Source organism: Suricata suricatta, chromosome 4, assembly GCF_006229205.1.
Source record: "Suricata suricatta isolate VVHF042 chromosome 4, meerkat_22Aug2017_6uvM2_HiC, whole genome shotgun sequence".
Lineage (NCBI taxonomy): Eukaryota > Metazoa > Chordata > Mammalia > Carnivora > Herpestidae > Suricata > Suricata suricatta.
In genome coordinates this window covers 89338034-89356577 of record NC_043703.1, presented here as the reverse complement: position 1 = coordinate 89356577, position 18544 = coordinate 89338034, and the positions used below count along the sequence as shown (strand labels likewise).

General features: G+C 36.2%; 1 protein-coding gene across 1 annotated transcript in view; it reads right to left on the bottom strand.

Moving 5' to 3' along the window:
- TMEM131 (transmembrane protein 131) overlaps positions 1–18544 on the bottom strand; it is a 166245-nt gene that overhangs the window by 35737 nt on the left and 111964 nt on the right. Inside the window, exons 14-25 of the mRNA XM_029937215.1 lie at positions 18108–18261; positions 17839–18009; positions 16554–16664; positions 16332–16466; positions 12410–12514; positions 10985–11071; positions 6682–6834; positions 6505–6580; positions 6217–6334; positions 3754–3892; positions 3526–3635; positions 2982–3048 (exon numbers count right to left, since the gene is read on the bottom strand). Of these exons, the coding sequence (XP_029793075.1) occupies positions 2982–3048; positions 3526–3635; positions 3754–3892; positions 6217–6334; positions 6505–6580; positions 6682–6834; positions 10985–11071; positions 12410–12514; positions 16332–16466; positions 16554–16664; positions 17839–18009; positions 18108–18261 (1426 nt within the window). The remainder of the gene's footprint in view (positions 1–2981; positions 3049–3525; positions 3636–3753; positions 3893–6216; positions 6335–6504; positions 6581–6681; positions 6835–10984; positions 11072–12409; positions 12515–16331; positions 16467–16553; positions 16665–17838; positions 18010–18107; positions 18262–18544) is intronic.

Here is an 18544-nt window from a genome sequence, read left to right as displayed (position 1 = left end):
CAAACTATTCTGAGTAATTGATGGGCACATTATATACTATGCATATATTCCCCATAAACATGAGCTAATTTAAACTCTGATGACTTGGCAAACATTTGAGGAAGTGATGCCTCAGGGCAATCATTAAGGCCTCAATAATTCTCAATAATTTTGCATTAGTGGCTCTCTAAAGAGTGACCCATGGGACCCGTGGGGATCTCAGAATCTTTTCAGTGTATCCATGGTGTCAAAACTATTTTCATAACACTGACAGATGCCATTTGCCTTTTCCACTGTGTCAACATTTGCACCAATGGTCAGCAAAATCAGTGGTAGGTAAAACTGCTGACCTTCAGCTTAAAGTAAGGCAGTGGTATCTAACTTCCTTAGTAGCTACTGACTCCCTCACTGCCATGTACTTGTAGTTAAAAAAAATATTACTAATAAAGCAGTAAGGAAATTAATCTTAATAAATCTCAATCTTTGGGCACATGCATTTTTACTTCTTTGTGATAAAATGGGAAATATGCATAGAGCACTCCTGCGGCCTCCTGAAGTACCACATTGTCCTGAAAAGCTATCACTTGTGATACAGACAGAATTAGCTGCTTTTTTCATGGAAAACCATTTACAGCTGAAAGAATGATTGACAGTCAATCTGTGGTTATTTAGACTTTGATATTTGGTGACAAATTCACAAAAATGAAGTGTATCTGTCCAATCAAGGAATAACAACTGATGTATTTGCTGACAATGATAAAATTCCAGTGAGAAAATTTAGAATTATGGAAAACTTGAATCGACCCCTGTGAACTTCACAGCTTCCCAATAGTTAAAGAATTCCCTAATGAGATTGGTAGTTGTATTAATGAATATGAATTTTTTGGATTTTACAGAATGAATCATGTCAACATTTGGAACCTTTGCATATCAAGGTGAACCAATATTTTCTGAATGACTAAGCCATGCTGTTAAAATTATTTAAAAAGGCAATTAAGATACTCCTTTTTTTTTTTTTTTTAATTTGAGAGAGAGAGAAACTGCACACGTGAGATGGGGGGTGGCAGAGAGAGACTGAGAATCTTAAGTAGGCTTCACACTTAGCACAGAGCTGGATGCAGGGCTTGATCCCATGACCCTGGGATCATAACTTGAGCAGAAATCAAGAGTCAGATGCTCAAGAGACTGACCCACCCAGGCCCATCAATCTTTCACCTTTTATATAAAAAAATCTCTCAGTTTGAATGCTGAAAATGAACTGAGAGTTGAAGGGGAAGGGGGAGGGGGGAAAAGAGGTGGTGGTGATGGTGGAGGACACTTAAGGGGAAGAGCACTGGGTGTTATATGGAAAACAATTTGACAATAAAATATTATGGAAAAAAATAAATAAAATAAAAACACTAAAAAAAAAATCTCTCAGTTTTAATTTTTATTATGCTAAATACTGATAGATATAACCCACATAAACAAAAACTCTCTTTGGAGTCCTGAATAATTTTTAAGACTATAAAGGAGTTCTGAGACCCAATACTTTGAGAACCACAGTTTTATCAGCACTATAGAGAACTGTGATAGAATTTATTGTAAGTTTACCTGAAGACCTAGAATTTCACATTTAGGATAAATTTCTGAAGTCTAGATATTCTCATTCATCTTCCTACTTCTCCCAGTGCTTACACTTCAGTGTTTTATATCTTGTAAATAACACTAAAGAACTTGTATTTAATAAGAAAAAAAGGTAAAGATTAGCTCAATTACTTCTTATGTATACTTCCATCCTTAGCAAAGCAGAGTGAAAGGAATTTCTGGTTATTGAGCTTTCTAATTATTGGAATCTAGATAACCTTGAGCTTATCATTAGGCTGTCACTTTATGCATGGAAAAAACAGATTACAAAAAGATTCCAAGAGAAGGGCAGGAGACTGGAATATATGACTGTCTAAATTTCAGTCTAGTGTCCTATAATTCGGCAGAAGAAAGACATACTGAAAATTACTTTCCTATACAAAACGGACTTAAGGACAGTATAAAAACTATTCTCCAAAGGTTTAGCTAATACATGCCTGAGAGAATAAAACACAGAACTGTGGGAAAGAATACAAATATTTCAAGAACTATAAAATATCTGGCTTAACAGGCTCATGAGTGAGTCCTCATCAGCAATGACCATGTGGCATGAGTATGGGCAAAGGCTCTGGGATCTGAAAGTTTCAAACTAGAATTGAATTTGGCCCTGACTGTTAGTTATCACAGGTATGAACTTGGGTAAGTTGCTTTCTTTTCCTGAGACTTCTTTTCCCTGCCAACAGGACAAGGGAAATACCTCCTGGGTTACTAGTAACTGCTCAGCCTGGCTGCTGGAATGACTAGGTGACATTGTAAGTGTGAATGTACCTGGCGAATGCTGACACATACTAGATGCTCATGAAATACTGGAAAGCATTCTTCAATATAGCCCCTGAATACTAAAAACATTTTCCACTGCTTTTCTTTCCTGGCCTACTGAGCCACAGATGGTCTTATCTGGTCAACACTCACCATGGTCTTCCTACATACTAAGGAACCAACTGAAGGGCTTCCCAAGTGAGTCTGTGTAATCTGTTCACAACCACAAGTTTGGTGTTCACTGAGCTTACAATTTTATTAGGAAGTATCCAAAATAAAAAGTTAAATGACTAAGCTCAACATTTTGAGGCTTAATAAAAATAAATTATATTAGTTTATATCTCATTTATATATCCTCAGGGTTTCTGGTTGCATTATAAAACTTCATGACCTTATAATGCCTGCAAACAGGAACTTTCTACCCAATATGCCTCATGTTGATCTAAATCCTATCCATTCCTTCTGGGTTTTTTGCTTCTAAATTACTAGACTGCTTTGACTTCTTCAGTAAGTTGCCCGTCAGCCAAATTTAAGGGTAGTTGGTAGTTTTCTTTGAAATTTGCTCCCCTCATATTATAGTTATTTCTTTGGATTTAGTATGAAGTTTACATACTTACAGTGTTTCTGAAGACTTGGAATTCTAGTGTTCTTAAATCTATCTTTGCCACCTTACTCAAGTTAAACCTAAAATTAAAAATGTACATGTTCATAAACAGCATCATAATTAAAGGGAGTAGAGAGTAATTCTCAAGTTTATATTTTATTTGCAAATTACCTTCTGGTTGATTTTAAGGTCAATATTACCAGACTAATGGATTTCCAAAAATTAAACGCCAATATTTCCAAATATTAACAACTTATTGTTAATATTTTGCTCATTTAAAAAAAACTAAAATATTTGAAAGTTTCCACTTGTTTTTTCTTTATATTTTTTTAGAAAGAAGTTCAACATTGCTTTTTCTTATCTTAAGCTGAAAACTTTTCTAGATACTTAGACATTATCAATATCCCTCCCCAGAACCTCCTCTCAATTTTAATTATAGATCTAGAATTTCTCTAAGCCAAATCTTCTACTGTATAAGCTGTAATAAAGTTTTAAGTGTATAAAATAATAATTCAATGCTAATATGGAACATTTTGATTATTTAAAGCAATGCTTACCTTGATATTAACTTATCTACAAAGACTGAAGGATTGGAATATAAAGCTAGAGGAATAAATTGTATATAGACAGGAACATCTGCAGGATTTTCTAAAGTAATCTCTTCTTCCTTAAACAAAGTAACAAAACAGTAAGTGAGAGGTTTCCATAGTTAAAAGTTAAGAGTAGATACTTTAAAACCAACCCTATTATGTATTTCCCCAAATCAATACACTCTGAATACTTACTGAGGAGCAGTTTGTATTAGTAAGTGGAAATTTCAAGTGCCGGGGGGAGCTAATTATAGACGGCCAGGAGAGCTCAGCAGTGATTTTTGACAGTATATTTTTTTGAAGATCTGTATTTACTTCAAATAAGGCGCTCAATCTAGAAAAAAAATTTTTTTGTAAGTCACTGTATCATTAAAAATTTTTTTTTTAATGTTTATTTTTGAGAGAGAGAGAGAGAGATAGACTGTGAACGGGGGAGAGGCAGAGAGAGAGGCACAGAGAGAGGGAGACACAGAATCTGAAGCAGGCTTCAGGCTCTGAGCTGTCAGCACAGGGGCTTGAACTCACAAGCAGTGAGATCATGACCAGAGCCGAAGTCAGATGCTTAACTGACTGAGCCACTCAGGTGCTCCTGTAAGTCATTTTATCAGAATAAAATATTTGAGTTTTTTGAATATAATCTATTATTATATTCTTAAATAAACACAGGTTTATGTGCTCTGACATTTTACTGTGCTTTCAATAGACATGTATGAAGATGTCTCTGTTTTGGCACAAAGAGCTGCTGAAGTCTCTATCACTGATCACTCGTGTTGTTTTTGTACCGAATATGTGAAGGACAGGCAGGTAGACGCAGATAACATACGCTGTTAAGGGGATCCTAAAGGATCCTGAATGCCCAGTAGAAAGATCTAGACACCAACAGCAGGCTGCTGACGAATATTCATCAGGAGAGCCTATGAGAAGGCAATGCGGTGCTTGGCATATGGCTTTCCCCCTTTGAGATAAAAAATGAAGGAAAATCCTGACATGCAATGAAGACGTTAGTTGAAGTGGCAATACATGTGGGGCCTTTGTGCAAACATATGTAAAGTTATCAGCAATATTCAGGACCTCATCTGAGTATTTCTCTACTTATGAGTGTTCAAGAACCAGTTGTTTAGAAATCAAGGAAACATTTCCTAAGGAAACAATATTACACACGGGCTAAGGTCCCTGGGCCTAAACACTGAAGCCTACTTTAACCATAATTTCCGTGAATTATGATACTCTATACTGGTAAGAACACAGGCTTTATAAGACTAGAAACACATTTTCTGTAACATGCACAGTGACACAGTAGGAGCGGGGAGAATGCCACACTCACTGTGCACCTGGGACACGATGGTAAGGAGAGACACAAAGCCCAGCTCTTTAGCAGTGGAGTGCTGGGCACATGTAGAGGAAGGTAGGGGTTTTGGTGGATAGGAGGTGAAGGTGCTGGTCGACAGCACTCCAAGTTATGTATTCATAATATTAAAATTTGGAGACTGTCTATACATTGTAAGTAATGTCTGTAATGGAAATGTAGGGGACCAAGAACTGTTTCACTGGTGTTGTCTTGAGTGAGTTCATTAGAAGTCTCCCTGTACTTATTTTAACCATTTTAAAGTAGAACTTTAACTCTTGTTTGCCTTAAGAAAACTTTCCACAGCAGATAGTTCAGATAAACAGAAAGTCTTAGATTTAATCACTAGTGGTTTGAAAAACTTATAGTACTATAAATGGGGATATCCTGATGCTGACAAATAGATTCAAATTAGGCAAGTGAAGAAGAGCCTTTAAAAAAAAAAACATTTTAAGTTTATTTATTTTTGAGAGTGCGCATGCGCACAAGTTGGGGAGGGGGCAGAGAGAGAGAGGAGACACAGAATCTGAAGCAGGCTCTAAGCTGTCAGCACAGAGCCTGATGTGAGGCTTGAACCTGTAACTTTGAGATAATGACCTGAGTGGAAGTCAGATGTTGAACTGACTGAGCCACCCAGGCACCCCAAGAAGAGCAGTTTTTGTCAGCTGCCGTATTATCATTATTCTAGTCAAATTCTCTGCTGAAGCACAAGAAAGACTGTACTTCTATAATTCCCCAGTAAGTGTGCTTCTGCTTTTGAATCCAGATGTTGTAGTAATTTGTCATTGGCTCATTTTCAGGCTGCCAAAGACATATGGTTGAGCCTATGTGAGCTGGGCTCTGTGTGCCCCCTAAAACAGTTTAGCACTTGAAAGGGAGGAGGTGGTTCTTTTCACACTGAGCAAAAGGACATTTGGTCTCCATTGTGGGATTAAACGCAGGAAATGTTTTCTTCGCCTAGAACAGAGGTCAGTTGTAGGCAAAAACTTTCTTTCTTACACAAATGGCTGTATCTAAGGTGACCGCTGTATTCACCCTATATAAAGACAACTTCTAATAGTTCTTTGATTTTAAGGAACTATCTAGAGCACTGGAGAAGAGGAAAAAAATGGTAGTGTGTATATTTCTAAGCAATATACAATTAAAATGGCATTTCAAGATGTCTCAATAATTTTCTGAAGATAGGTGTTATTTCTTAGCTACAGAGAAGAAAAATAACCAAATATCAATAGAATCACATCTAGAAAGTAACATCAACAGGTACATTTCAAACTGGTTAAGATAGCTAAAATATTTAAAGCAAAACCACTCACCTGTGACCTGAGTTCTCCTTTATCCCCGTCCACCCTTTGAACAGGCTTTGGTGCAAATCCCAGTCAGCATCCCACATGTCCTCCTGCATGGCCACACCAGGCTGTACTTTGGGTTCGGCTAAAACAAGGAAACATCTATTATGACACACTTAGCCCTAAATCTATATCCATGTGTTAATTTTCCTTCAAATGATTTCCAAGGTACCAAAGGAATAGAGTGGCAGCCTTTCATCAAAAAGTATTTTGGGCAGAATGAAGGGCATGAGAGAGAATAGCAAGGTAACTTACATTTGGATAGAAAAGGCAAGCCAACATAGCAATGATCCCCACACTGCAGTCCAGGATCAAAATAAATGTTTGCAATCTACAAAGAGGCACAGGAGAACTGTGAATCCCAAGTCCACAGAAGGTCACAATAACACAATACTAACACACATGGGAATCCTCAAACACAACATTTCAAACCTTTGACTTTTTTCCTGGCTCTAAGTCTTCCTTATTGCCCCGTAGTCGTTTGTAGTAAAATCGCACATCTTCTGACAAAGATCGTATTTGTTGTATCTTCACCTTCTGTGAGAAGGAGTTCATAATATTTAAGCTCTGATGAACTATTTTCCCCTGAAGGAAGAAAACAGACAAAGAAACAAACAAACTCATTTGGATATAGTTAGATTTTGTTAAGAACACACAATTTAGAGGTGAAAGACATATGTTTCAGAAACTGAAGCCCAAAAGGCACTTAGAATGTTTATCACTTGATAATCTCAAAATTTGTAATCAGAGCCCTCTAAATATATCTGTATCTTTATTTCTGTGTGTGTGTGTGCACACGCACATACATTTGTTTTTTTATAGCCTGTTATAGAAAAACAAGTGGGACAAATTTCTGCAATCTTATGAAAATTAATTAAAATAATGTTAAAAATGTTTACATTTGATGTTAAAAAAAGGAGGATGCCAACAGAGACAGCTCTGAATAAAGGAAATAGTCACTGTCAGTTTGTGAAGCAAGGTTAGTTTACCCAAGGTCAGGCTGTCCCCAAAGTATCCAAATTCAGGATGAAACAACAACAATAGCAACAACAACAAAAAACAAAACAAAAACTCAGATTTCCTTAGAAAAATTTTTTCTTTAAAAAAAAAAAGTCATTTGTACCAAAGAGAAATGAGATACCTTTTAAAAATACAGGTTATCAAATATCTTAGAACAGCAGACAGATTAAATCATTAGATAATCAGTGACTGCTCTTATCAACTATATGCTTCTCCCTATGATAGGGGATCAGATTTTAAGTAAAAAATTAAATGATTTAAATAATTCTAAGAATGATAATTTTTCTTTTGTTTGAGTATAGAATTTTACTTTATAATCTGATTCCTAGTCATTTGAAGAAGTCCCGAAAGTGATCACATCCACTGGGGTAATATTTGGTACTAGAAGACACAGAAGTCAAGAGAATGCACAGAGGAAAAGAGTTGAATGAAAGAGAGGTTCTCAGTAACACTGATCATTTGTAGCCTGGTCAGAGGGAAATAGAGCAGAAAGATAGGAGAGGCCAGGTGTGCTGCTGTGAAGGGGAGAACACAGGAGCAGGAGGCACAAGGCCTTTGATGGCCCCAGCTTGGCCTCTAACCTGCTGTATGTTCCTGGCAGTTACCTGGTCTACATATGTAAGGACGCAGGTCTGAACCAAATTGACTCCATGACAGGCTTCAAGCTTCCCTCTGATCCTTGGAGGCCTAAGTGTTGATTTCTCAGAATCATTAGACAATAAAAGGGCATAGATTGCTTAACCAGGGACCACCCTAGCTAGCAACACCCAATCAGAAGCGGCTAGCTAACATGCTTAACACTCCTAAGGGCAGGCCTAGAGATAGAAGCTATAGATAATCACTTATTGCTTAAGGCTAGTTACACCCCACGTGAGGGTCCTGGGTCCACTCTGTAATTGGTTAATACTCTAAATGTCGTGATTGGGACCCGCCAAAAATAATGAACACTCTAAGCAATATGTATGGTTAAAGTTACTGCCAATAATGCTAGGCAATAATGATTGGATCACTGTACCTGTGTCACAATTTCCTGTAACTCCCCCTTCCCAAAGCCCATAAAGGCCCTACCCCACCTCTGTTCGGGGCTCTCAGCATGGATCCACTGCGCTGGCAAAGTCTGTGAGCCGGAGCTTATAAGCCCGTAATAATAAATGCCCTTTGCTTTTGCATGCGTGACTCGGTCTCCCTGGCAGTTTCTGGTTTTTGGGGACAATACTGAAATCTTGGGCATAACACATGTACCTGTAATAACCATTTCGCTCAAGTCCATGCCTTGTCTCTCAGGGGGGTGGGGGTGTCAAAAGAGGTAACAGATACAAAAGTTCATTTTACAACGGTATTCAAATATTAAACTATGAGTTACTTCAAATGTTTATCTGGAGGTACTGTTTTCATCAGTTGGCACGAGTATACTCCACTGGATAAGAGATTTTGTAGAATCTGCTCCCCCCATTCACATGCTGAAATGCTCATCTTCAATGTTCTAGTAGTAGAGGTGGGGTTTCAGAAAGGTGATCAGGACGTAAGGGTGGAATCCCAATGAATGGGATTGGCAACCTTACAAGAAGAGACCAAGAGCTTGCTCTTCCTCTCTGCTCTTCTGGCTAAGTGAGGATACAGAGAGAAGAGCTGTTTGCAAAACCAGGAAGAATGCCCTCACCAAACAAACACCAGATGTGCCAGTGCTTTGATCTTGGACTTCCCAGCACCCAGAACTGTGAGAAATAAATGTTGTTTAAGTAGCCAAAATATGGTAATTTGTTACAACATCCTGACTAATGCAGTAATGTCAAGTTAATTTGTGATTCCCAGCAAATATTTGGTCCTGTAAGCCATCTGAAGATATATGAAAGTTTGACCCAAAGTAGTTCAAAAGCAACACTTTATTTTTATACAAATGCTTTCTTTCTTTCTCATTTACTCCATCCATAGACCTTTCACTGTATCATCTAAATTATTCCCTTCTAGGATTTATGCTGTGTTTAAGATCACTGACAGGTAAGGCAATTAAAGAATGAATGGAACAAGGTCTTTTTGGATAAATAATGAAGAGGTCTGTACAGTTAGTGCAAAGTGGAATCACACAAAAATTTCATTAAGACCCAACTTAAATGTGCAGGTCCTACTCACTCAAAATTTATATTTTTAAAATGCTCAATTCTGAATTTAGGTTTATTTAAGAATTTACTATGTACTATTTCTCTTAATCCACCATGACTCCTTCCTTTTTTTTTTTTTTTTAAAGGTTTATTTATTTTTGAGAGAGAATTGAGGGTGGGGGGGAAAGAGAATTCCAGACAGAGGATCCAAAGCAGGCTGCTCTGTGCTGACAGCAGAGAGCCCGATGCGGGGCTTGATCTCACGAACCACGAGATCAAGACCTGAGCCAAAGTTGGTTGCTTAACCAACTGAGCCACCCAGGCACCCCAACCAAGACTCTTTTCACAGGGTAGAGGGCACGTCTACATTTGTCCCCATGTGCTCTGATGACCGCATCATCTTGCAAAAAGCAGTGGCTGTCTCTTGATTTCCCTATTTCTTTTCTCTTTTTTCTCTAGGTTCAAACTCTAAGTCATATTTTTGACTCTACCTACCTTACCATACCTGCTTTAATTAGTAGGACCTTCTCAGGATATTGAAGCAGAATTCAAATGTGAAATGTCTTTTGTCTAAGGTCTTGTCTCCATTATTTCACTCCTTCATCCACCCCACCACTTCTAACTGCCTGCTTTGGGGATAAAAGATCCTTAATCCCTTTCTAGAGGAACTCAGAGTCCTACTGGGGATATCAACACAGATGGCAATATTTAAAGCACAAATGAGACCTGTTGCAAGAGAAGTAATTTAAAATCAATTCAAGATAACACATGTAACACCAAGTAATGTCTGGCAGAGTCAAGAAATGGTCAGAGAGGAGAGGACAATGGAATTGAGTCTTGGAAGACAGTGCAGTTCTCTGAAGGTGGGGGCACTCAAGACAGAGAACTAAGGTTTGGAGGTCTGAAAGGGCTTTATTGCTCTGTCAATGCCCTACGCTCAAACCTCTTCTTGACACTTCTATAGATTCTGGCCTCGGGCACTCTACTGTCACTCCCTAATTCACCTTATATTTACTTCTGCCAGGAAAAAAATTTTTTTTTTGAAACCTCAACTCTGATGATGTCAAGCCTCAGCTTAAAAACTTTAAATTTTCATGGATTAATTGTTTTTTTTCATACTATCATTCTAACATGTCATTCCATCTTCTCTCTTGAAATTCCCTTCCATTCTTGTCAAACTGGGCAACTCACTACTGTTTAAAGCCATCTCAGGCTTACTGCCTCGGTGTCTGTATTCAGGTTGACTTCAGGGTCCTGAGCGCAAGTTTTTAACACCCGTGCTTTCCCTGCCAAAAGAAATTCTAAGCTAGTTCACACGCACCTTTATCAATTACATGTGTACTTACCTCACAGCACTTCATTTTTATACCTCTTAGGGCAATCTCTACATCCTGCTTTAAAGTTATGAATCATGTGCCCATTTCCTATTCTTGATAGAAAACTTTTTAACAGAAGGAACTATTTCTGTTTGTGCCTCCTGTGGAGCCTGGTTCAATGTCTTACCTTATAGTAGACAATCAGTAAAGAATAAATGACTTCACTGTTAGATTATAAAACACAGAGGTAAAGGCAAAGAAAAAATTACCAAAAAAAAATCTATAAATTAAATCTCTTACTGGAAAGGAAGGTGGAAGAATCATATGTTTTGGGAAGCAAGTCAGTGAACCCACTGCAATTACAGCCTTCACAGGAATTGTTAGAATCTGTGGAGTGAAGAAATAGACCATAAAGAAGTGTTTAAGTCTGAGACTGATCTTGACCATTACTGCATAATTTTTGAAGATGTAAAAAAAACTCAAATTTTTGAGGAGACTTATATTAGCAACAACCAACTCAAAAGTAATATTAAAATTACCTACATATACTGTTTAACTTGTACCAATGCACTCCATCAAATACTCTGAAATATAGTAAATTTCCATGTACTGCTCAGTGATTCAATGAAAACATGGTAAATGAGACCAAACAATGGGAAAGGAATGAAAAACAGATTTTTCATAATAGGTTATTCTGCAGATTATTAACAAAAAAAGTCAAATTGTATTCCTAAAACAATGTTATGAAAAACTTAGCATTTTCTAGAGTTATAGGGTTCTTTTTTTGTATATAGCAATAAATATCAACTTAATTAGAAAATGAGTTGAACATTATAGATTTAGAATATCAACTCACACTTCCTAAATAACTCAAAGATCCTTCTCTAAGATATTTTTCCTAATTTTTATCCATACTAACAAAAACTTTTCATAGTTATGAAATGCACTTATTTGTATTGAGTGATAAACATGAATTCTTTACTTTTAATTAATTTGACATACTCCCAACAAATCATCTACTATCATTATGATTCTATTATTATTATTTTTATATATTATTACTATTAAATGACCAGTTCTGTTTATTCTGAATTCGTTTTCATTCATGTGGAGGTTGTATATGATGAAAAAATGTTGGAGAATTTAGCAGTGCTCAAATTCCCAAAGAACTGCTAAATATTAAATTAAAATACTTAGGTATGACAGAAATATATCCATTCAAAATCCCATTGAATGCAACACGTTAAACACCACAAAGAGTCTTTCACTCAATGATTTTCACTTTGCCCTTGACTTAGAATGACTCATGTAAATATAATCATAAGAACTCAAATTAAGATGTGAGTTCTTGATTGTATCTTCCCTTTTGGAAATATTACACAGGAAGATATTAATGATGGCAGAACAATCAGTGATCTAATTCAGGAATTTCACTCAGGGTCTGTGCAGTGCTATAACCATATGCAGGTTTCCAACAGCGATTATAAGTGTGTGGAAGCCATTTTTCTCAAGATATTTTTAGTTAAAAGTTTTGGGTTTTATCAGAAAACTATGAGCTAATGAACAACCAATGATTTGTAAACTATTTTCAAAAGCTCAGTTTTATTCATACCTGTATGAAACGGGTAAACTGTAACTTTATCAGTGAACTTAGTTGTTTTTATGAAAACAAAAAAGGACTAAATTATTCAGAAATACCTCACTGCCATGAATCCCCAGTCTTACCTCATAGTCTGTGGTGATCTGTATGGCTCCATCATGAATCCCTTCCAGTTTTTTTGCAGTAAGTTTGACTCTGAACACTGCAAAATAGCCTGAGGCTAATATTACCTGTATGTAGTAGAAATGACATCATTTGTTAGCCTTGCCAGCTCAAGTTTCCTATTGAAACGGTAAAGAAGGCTATTGTGATCAACTGATTTCCAAATTCTAATGTATGTCTAATGTATGACAGTAAATTACCACACCATTTTGTATAAATATCTCAAAATAATGCCCATCCTTTGATGCTTATCTACTACACTTATTCCATGGGCCACCAGGAAAACTGGCTCCCTGAGGCACAGTCCGATTTCCATCTACCAAGGTGGAAAGGGGTATGGTCCTCACACATCATGCACATATCTGCACAGATAGAGAAGGTGAGGGCTGGAACAAAGGGACACAGCTTTCCATCAATCCTTCAGCTACATTACGGCACAAGCACAAAGTTGGTTCTGTTTCAAGTTCTGAATTTACCTTTGTCACATTAATAATCATGCCTTCAAAGCAACTGAGATTGGGTCATATGAAAATGCCAAAAATAATGGTAAGAAAGAAGAATTAAGAAGTAAAAATTTGAAGTATGGAAATCTTGTTTCCTCAAGCTATTTGCTGATGTTTCTGGCATTTACTCTTCTCTTTAACTCAGGTATAGTTAACATATAATATTGTATCAGTTTCAGGTATACAACATAATGATTCAGTATTTGTATATATTGTGAAATGATCACAATAAATCTAGTCACCATACATAATTACACATTTTTCCCCTTGAGATGAGAACCTTTTAAGATTTATTCTCTTAACTTTCACATACACAGTACAGTACTAATTATAATTACCATGCTATACATGACATCCCCGCGATTTTTAACTGAAAGTTTGTATACCCCCTTTGCCTATTTTGCTACTCCACTCCCTATCTGCAACAATCACCAATCTGTTCTATCTTATGAGCTTGGTTTGTTTTATTCTTTCATATTTCACATCTAAGTGAAATCAAATAGTATTTATCTTTTTCTGTACAACTTGTTTTACTTAACATAATGTCCTCAAGGTCCATCCATGCTGCTGCAAATGGCAAGATTCTATTTTTTTTTTCATGGCTAAGGAATATGCGTGTGCACGTGCGTGTGCGCACGTGTGTGTGTGTGTGTGTGTGTGTGCATATCAATCACATCTTCTTTATCCATTCAACCACGATGGTCACTTAGGTTGTTTTCATATCTTGGCTACTGTAAAGACTTCTCAATAAACATGCGGGTGCATATATCTTTCTGAATTAGTGTGTTTGTTTTCTCCAGATAAATACCCAAAAGCAGAATTACTAGATCATAATGTCATTTTATTTGTAATTGTTTGAGGAACCTCTATACAATTTCCTACAGTGGCTGTTTCCACCAATAGATCCACACCTCCCTGACAATATTAGTAGTTTCTTGTCTTTCTGACAGCCATTCTGACAGCAATAAGGTGATATCTCATTGTGGTTTTGATGTGCATTTCCCTGATGATGCCGGATGTTGAGCATCTTTTTCATGTGTCTGTTGGCCATCTGGATGCCTTCTTGGGAGAAATGTTTATTTAAATCCTCTGCCCATTTTTAAAATCAGACTGCTCAATTTTGCTATTGAGTGGTATGAGTTGTTTCATATACTTTGGATATTAATTCCTTACTGGAAACATGTTTTGCAAGTATCTTCTTCCTTTGAGTAACTGCCTTTTCCTTTTGTTGATGGCTTCCTTTGCTATGCAGAAGCTTTTTAGTTGGATGTAGTCCCAACAGTTTATTTTCGCTTTCGTTGACTTTGCTTGTGGAGTCAGATCCAAAAATATCATCACCAAGACTGATGTCAAGGGACTCATCCCTATGTTTTCTTCTAGGGGCTTTATGGGTCTTAAGTCTTTCATCTGGTTTGAGTCAATTTTCGTGAGTGGTGTGCGACAGTGGTCCAGTGTCATTCTTTCCACATTCTCTTCAATTGTGAGACTCCCAAAGACAAGTAATTTAGTTTGTGAAGCTGCACTTCAATTACTAGTAGTTATATTTTATTTAGAATTCACATTTACCTTAAAATAACAAATGTCAACCCACCAAACATACTTACTTTCTTCTTTTTTAGAAGCATTTTCTGTGTTGGTTTTGTGCAATTCTAACACTTTTCATCATGATTCCTACTGCCCGGATCAGAACACAGGTCTGCTGTCCATGGGTTTGTTGGCAATATGTGTTTCACAAGGCAGGACGCTAATTTAGGTCATGGTTTCAGGTTTGGGAACCAGCTGAAAGCTTAGGCACTATGAGCTTAAAACTCACTTTGTGACGCTTCTATTTTGAAGCTGGCAACTCACTACATCTTCCTATTTTAAGAGTTCATAACAATGATCTCATCTTTCTGTCCTTCATTTTTAAATTTAGAGTTTCATTTAAAAGCTAATTCTAAACCCCTCAATTGTCCAACAGGCTTTATGGACCTCTCAAATTTAAATAGTATGTGTCAACATATGCTATTTATTGCTAGGAAATGATCCAGATTTCTAAAATTATTAGATTTATAATATCTTACTAGGAAACAGAAAATTCAACCACCTGGGAGTAAATATACATATGATTTAACTCTTCCTTGTTGAAAGGCATACAATCAATGGCTGACCTAATTATTATCCATTTTCAGCATTCTATTTCTATTAAAAATAAAATCTAATCTGGAGTGACAAATATTACTTCTCATAGATATATCTTTGTTTTAAAAGGAGGCTTTATTTTTGAATCAAATTTAATACATTATAAGTTATAAAAATATAAATAGCCATAAATCACCACTGTTCACAAATATCTGCTTGTGTAGCTGAATGCTACACCGTTGCAATTAGAATATGTTAGTAGTTTTCCCTCTTACCATAAATCCTCTTCCAACTTTCTACACACAATCCTATTTACAAATTTTTATTTGCTTCAGATTCAATCATAAAATCATGATTTACTTTATGTACTGGACCGTTCCCAGGTATTTGAAATTGTTAGTAATGTTATTACAAACATCTCCATTCTGACAGCTTTTATGTCTTCAAATTACTTCCACAGGAAAAATTCCCAGGAGAGGTTTATATTGCCAAACTGCTCTCCAAAATAAGTATTTTGGGGGATTCTGTTTAAATCAATTTTTATAGCCTATGGCATTCCATAGGCATATCTGTCAACCATTTCTGTATATAAGGACATTTTCTCTTTCTTTTGTATAACTGCCACAAGAAGTTCTACCTTAGCTTAACGGATGGGATACATTACACTCCTTCTCACACAAGGTGACTCTACTAGTTCCATTCTGAGTAGGTAAAACGCCAAGTTCCACTGCAGTAGTGGAAAGGGCTGTTATTTCTTGTTTCATGCTCTTTTATGACCAAATGTACCTATTTATACAACAGAGTAGAAGTACAAGGGCAGATCTACAAAGAGATGAAGCAGCATTTGCCTCACTGATACTCTCTTCCAATCAGTACAGAAAACTGGCCACAGATATTCTGTATAATTGAAAACACTTTCTGCCAATGTGCAGGGCTATCTCTTTGGCCAAGTAAATTCAATGAACACAGAGTTAGTTTGGTGGCTATGGGAATTTACACTTGTGTTACAAAAAGAGTATTTAATTTTGTTACAGAACTTTTTATTACAAGGTAGAACTTACTCCTTTGGGTTTCAAGTGCCCTCAATATAAAAAGAGGGAGTTGAAGTAGATTACCAACAAGAACTTTTAAATATCAAATAACAAATGTTATTATGTATCTTACAAAAATATTAGCTGAAATGTGTGTTATAGGAATAGTTTTTTATTTGGGGTTTAGATATATATCTAAGTTTAAGGAAGCAATAAGAAAATTTACTTACTGATGACTGGTCTGATAAGGAGGATTTTTCTAATTCTGGAAGGCTTGAAATTATTGTAGTTCTATTGCCTCTTTCAGAAGCTACAAGTTCTATTGATAAACCGTCTCCTATGATATGCCAACTTTTTATGGCCAACTTAAAAAAGAGAAAGATATGAAAGTAATTATTGCAGCACTAACATAAAATCCTTAAATGTGGTTTAGAATAAAAACATTTTTTTACCTCAATTGGATTGCTGTTTATAATTGCAAATAAAATGTTACTTGCTTCTGTAGCACTCAATATGCCAAAATCTATGAAACGTTCCTCTATTTTAGGGGGTAATACAAAGTACTGAAAAGGTATAAAAGAACTAGATTAAACATATAACCACACTTACATAAAAGACTGTTATCAAGAGAAAGTAGCTATGTAAAGATATCCTAAGGTTTCTATGTTTTATGTCAATAAACACACATATACATATATATAAAATACAATTAAGCATTCTATACAATGAAATATTTTGAGTAATCAGAAACGAAAACACTCAGTCTCTATGGAATAACCATTGCTTCTCTGAAGGCACATAAAATAAATAGGAAGATAAAGTACTAGAGAAGGTTAAGCGAAACCCTACAGGATTAGGCAAAAAGTTCTTGGTCTCAGGAAACCTTATGCATTTGTGAGGGCAGCCACAAATATATAATTATTCAAACAAAACAAATGAAGAAGAAGTGGGATAATTCTGAAAGTGCTTTCCCAGCTCTGAAATTCTTACTGATGCTGGCTGGCTTTTTGGAGAACTACATCTCTATATGGCCTAATTTTCTTTTTATCTTTTACATATTTCTTATCAGTTTTATTTCTTAACAGAAGTTCTTTCATTGATTATCCTAAGGACAGCTTAGTTTGGATGTTTTTCCTCTGGCTTATTTTTTGTATTAGAAAGACCTTTATTTGTTCCTGCTGTTCCCAGCTGTATGTCTTGCCCACCTTACTTTCAGCTTTATTATCTGGCTCTCTTCTTTATCCTGTGTTTCCTGGTTTTGGTCATCTCTTCCTAAAATACTTCCCTCTTCACCCTCCTTGCAATATTTTTTTTTCCTGCTTATTGTTTTCTTCTACTTAGTTTGTTTTTAGTTTCCCCATGATTCTAATAGTTCAAAAGCAAAATCAAGAGAAAGCACAATGTGGGAAAGATCTAAGTACAAGCTGTAAGGAAAGGATTCAACTGTGACATGATAAGAGATGGCTGCTGGGAAAGGTGAAAAAATAGAGTTAAAATTTTAGGGGCACCTGGGTGGCTCAGCCAGGTAAGCGTCCAACTTTGGCTCAGGTCATGATCTCACAGCTTGTGGGTTCAAGCCCCACATCAGGCTCTGTGCTGACAGCTCAGAGCCTGGAGCTGCTTGAGATTCTGTGTCTCCCTCTCTCTCTGCCCCTTCCCCACTCATGATCTGTCTCTCTCTCAAAAATAAATACACAAAAAATTAAAAAAAAATTTAAAGGTAGGTAACATACTTACATCTAAAAATCCTGTATATACCCGCACAGGTAAATGAAATTTAGAAGCATTGGTAATAAGTAAGATATTGTTATCTATGTGCATGGATGATGTGGATGGCATAAAAAACAGAGTAAAAATGTATCCTGATTCATTTGGAAGAATTAAGACTGGTTTGCTGAAGTTGTGAACCTAGGAAATGAGGGGAAAGAAAAAAAAAAACACAATGGGTCAGCACCATCTAGTTGGTAGATCAGTAAAATTAAAAGTATGAGTGTTCCTGGACATACTTTAAACATTGTTTTGGCTTCTTCTGGTAGCAACACATCATGAATGAGGACTGCAAAGCTGAAAGTGTTCGTAAGGTAAATTGGCCTTTCCACAGGATCAGCAGGACTGTCTCGGATGTGAAATAATGTTGCAGCGTGATCAAATCCCAAATAACTATTTGAAAAAACATAAATCATTTTTATCTCCATGTGTTAATTTAAAATCCAAGTTCTGTTGTAAAAATTTTACATTTAGCATTAAGGACTATAACTGGAGAAGTTTAACTATAAATATTTTATAGATGGAGCACATGATTTAAAACAAAACATGACATGTAATATAAAGAATTATTCTCTATTGAATTATATGCAGTCAATTAAAATCAAGGATGTATTAAGAGAGAGTTTTAAGCTACTTTAAAAAAAAAATCACGTTCATCATTTAATTGCAACCAGCT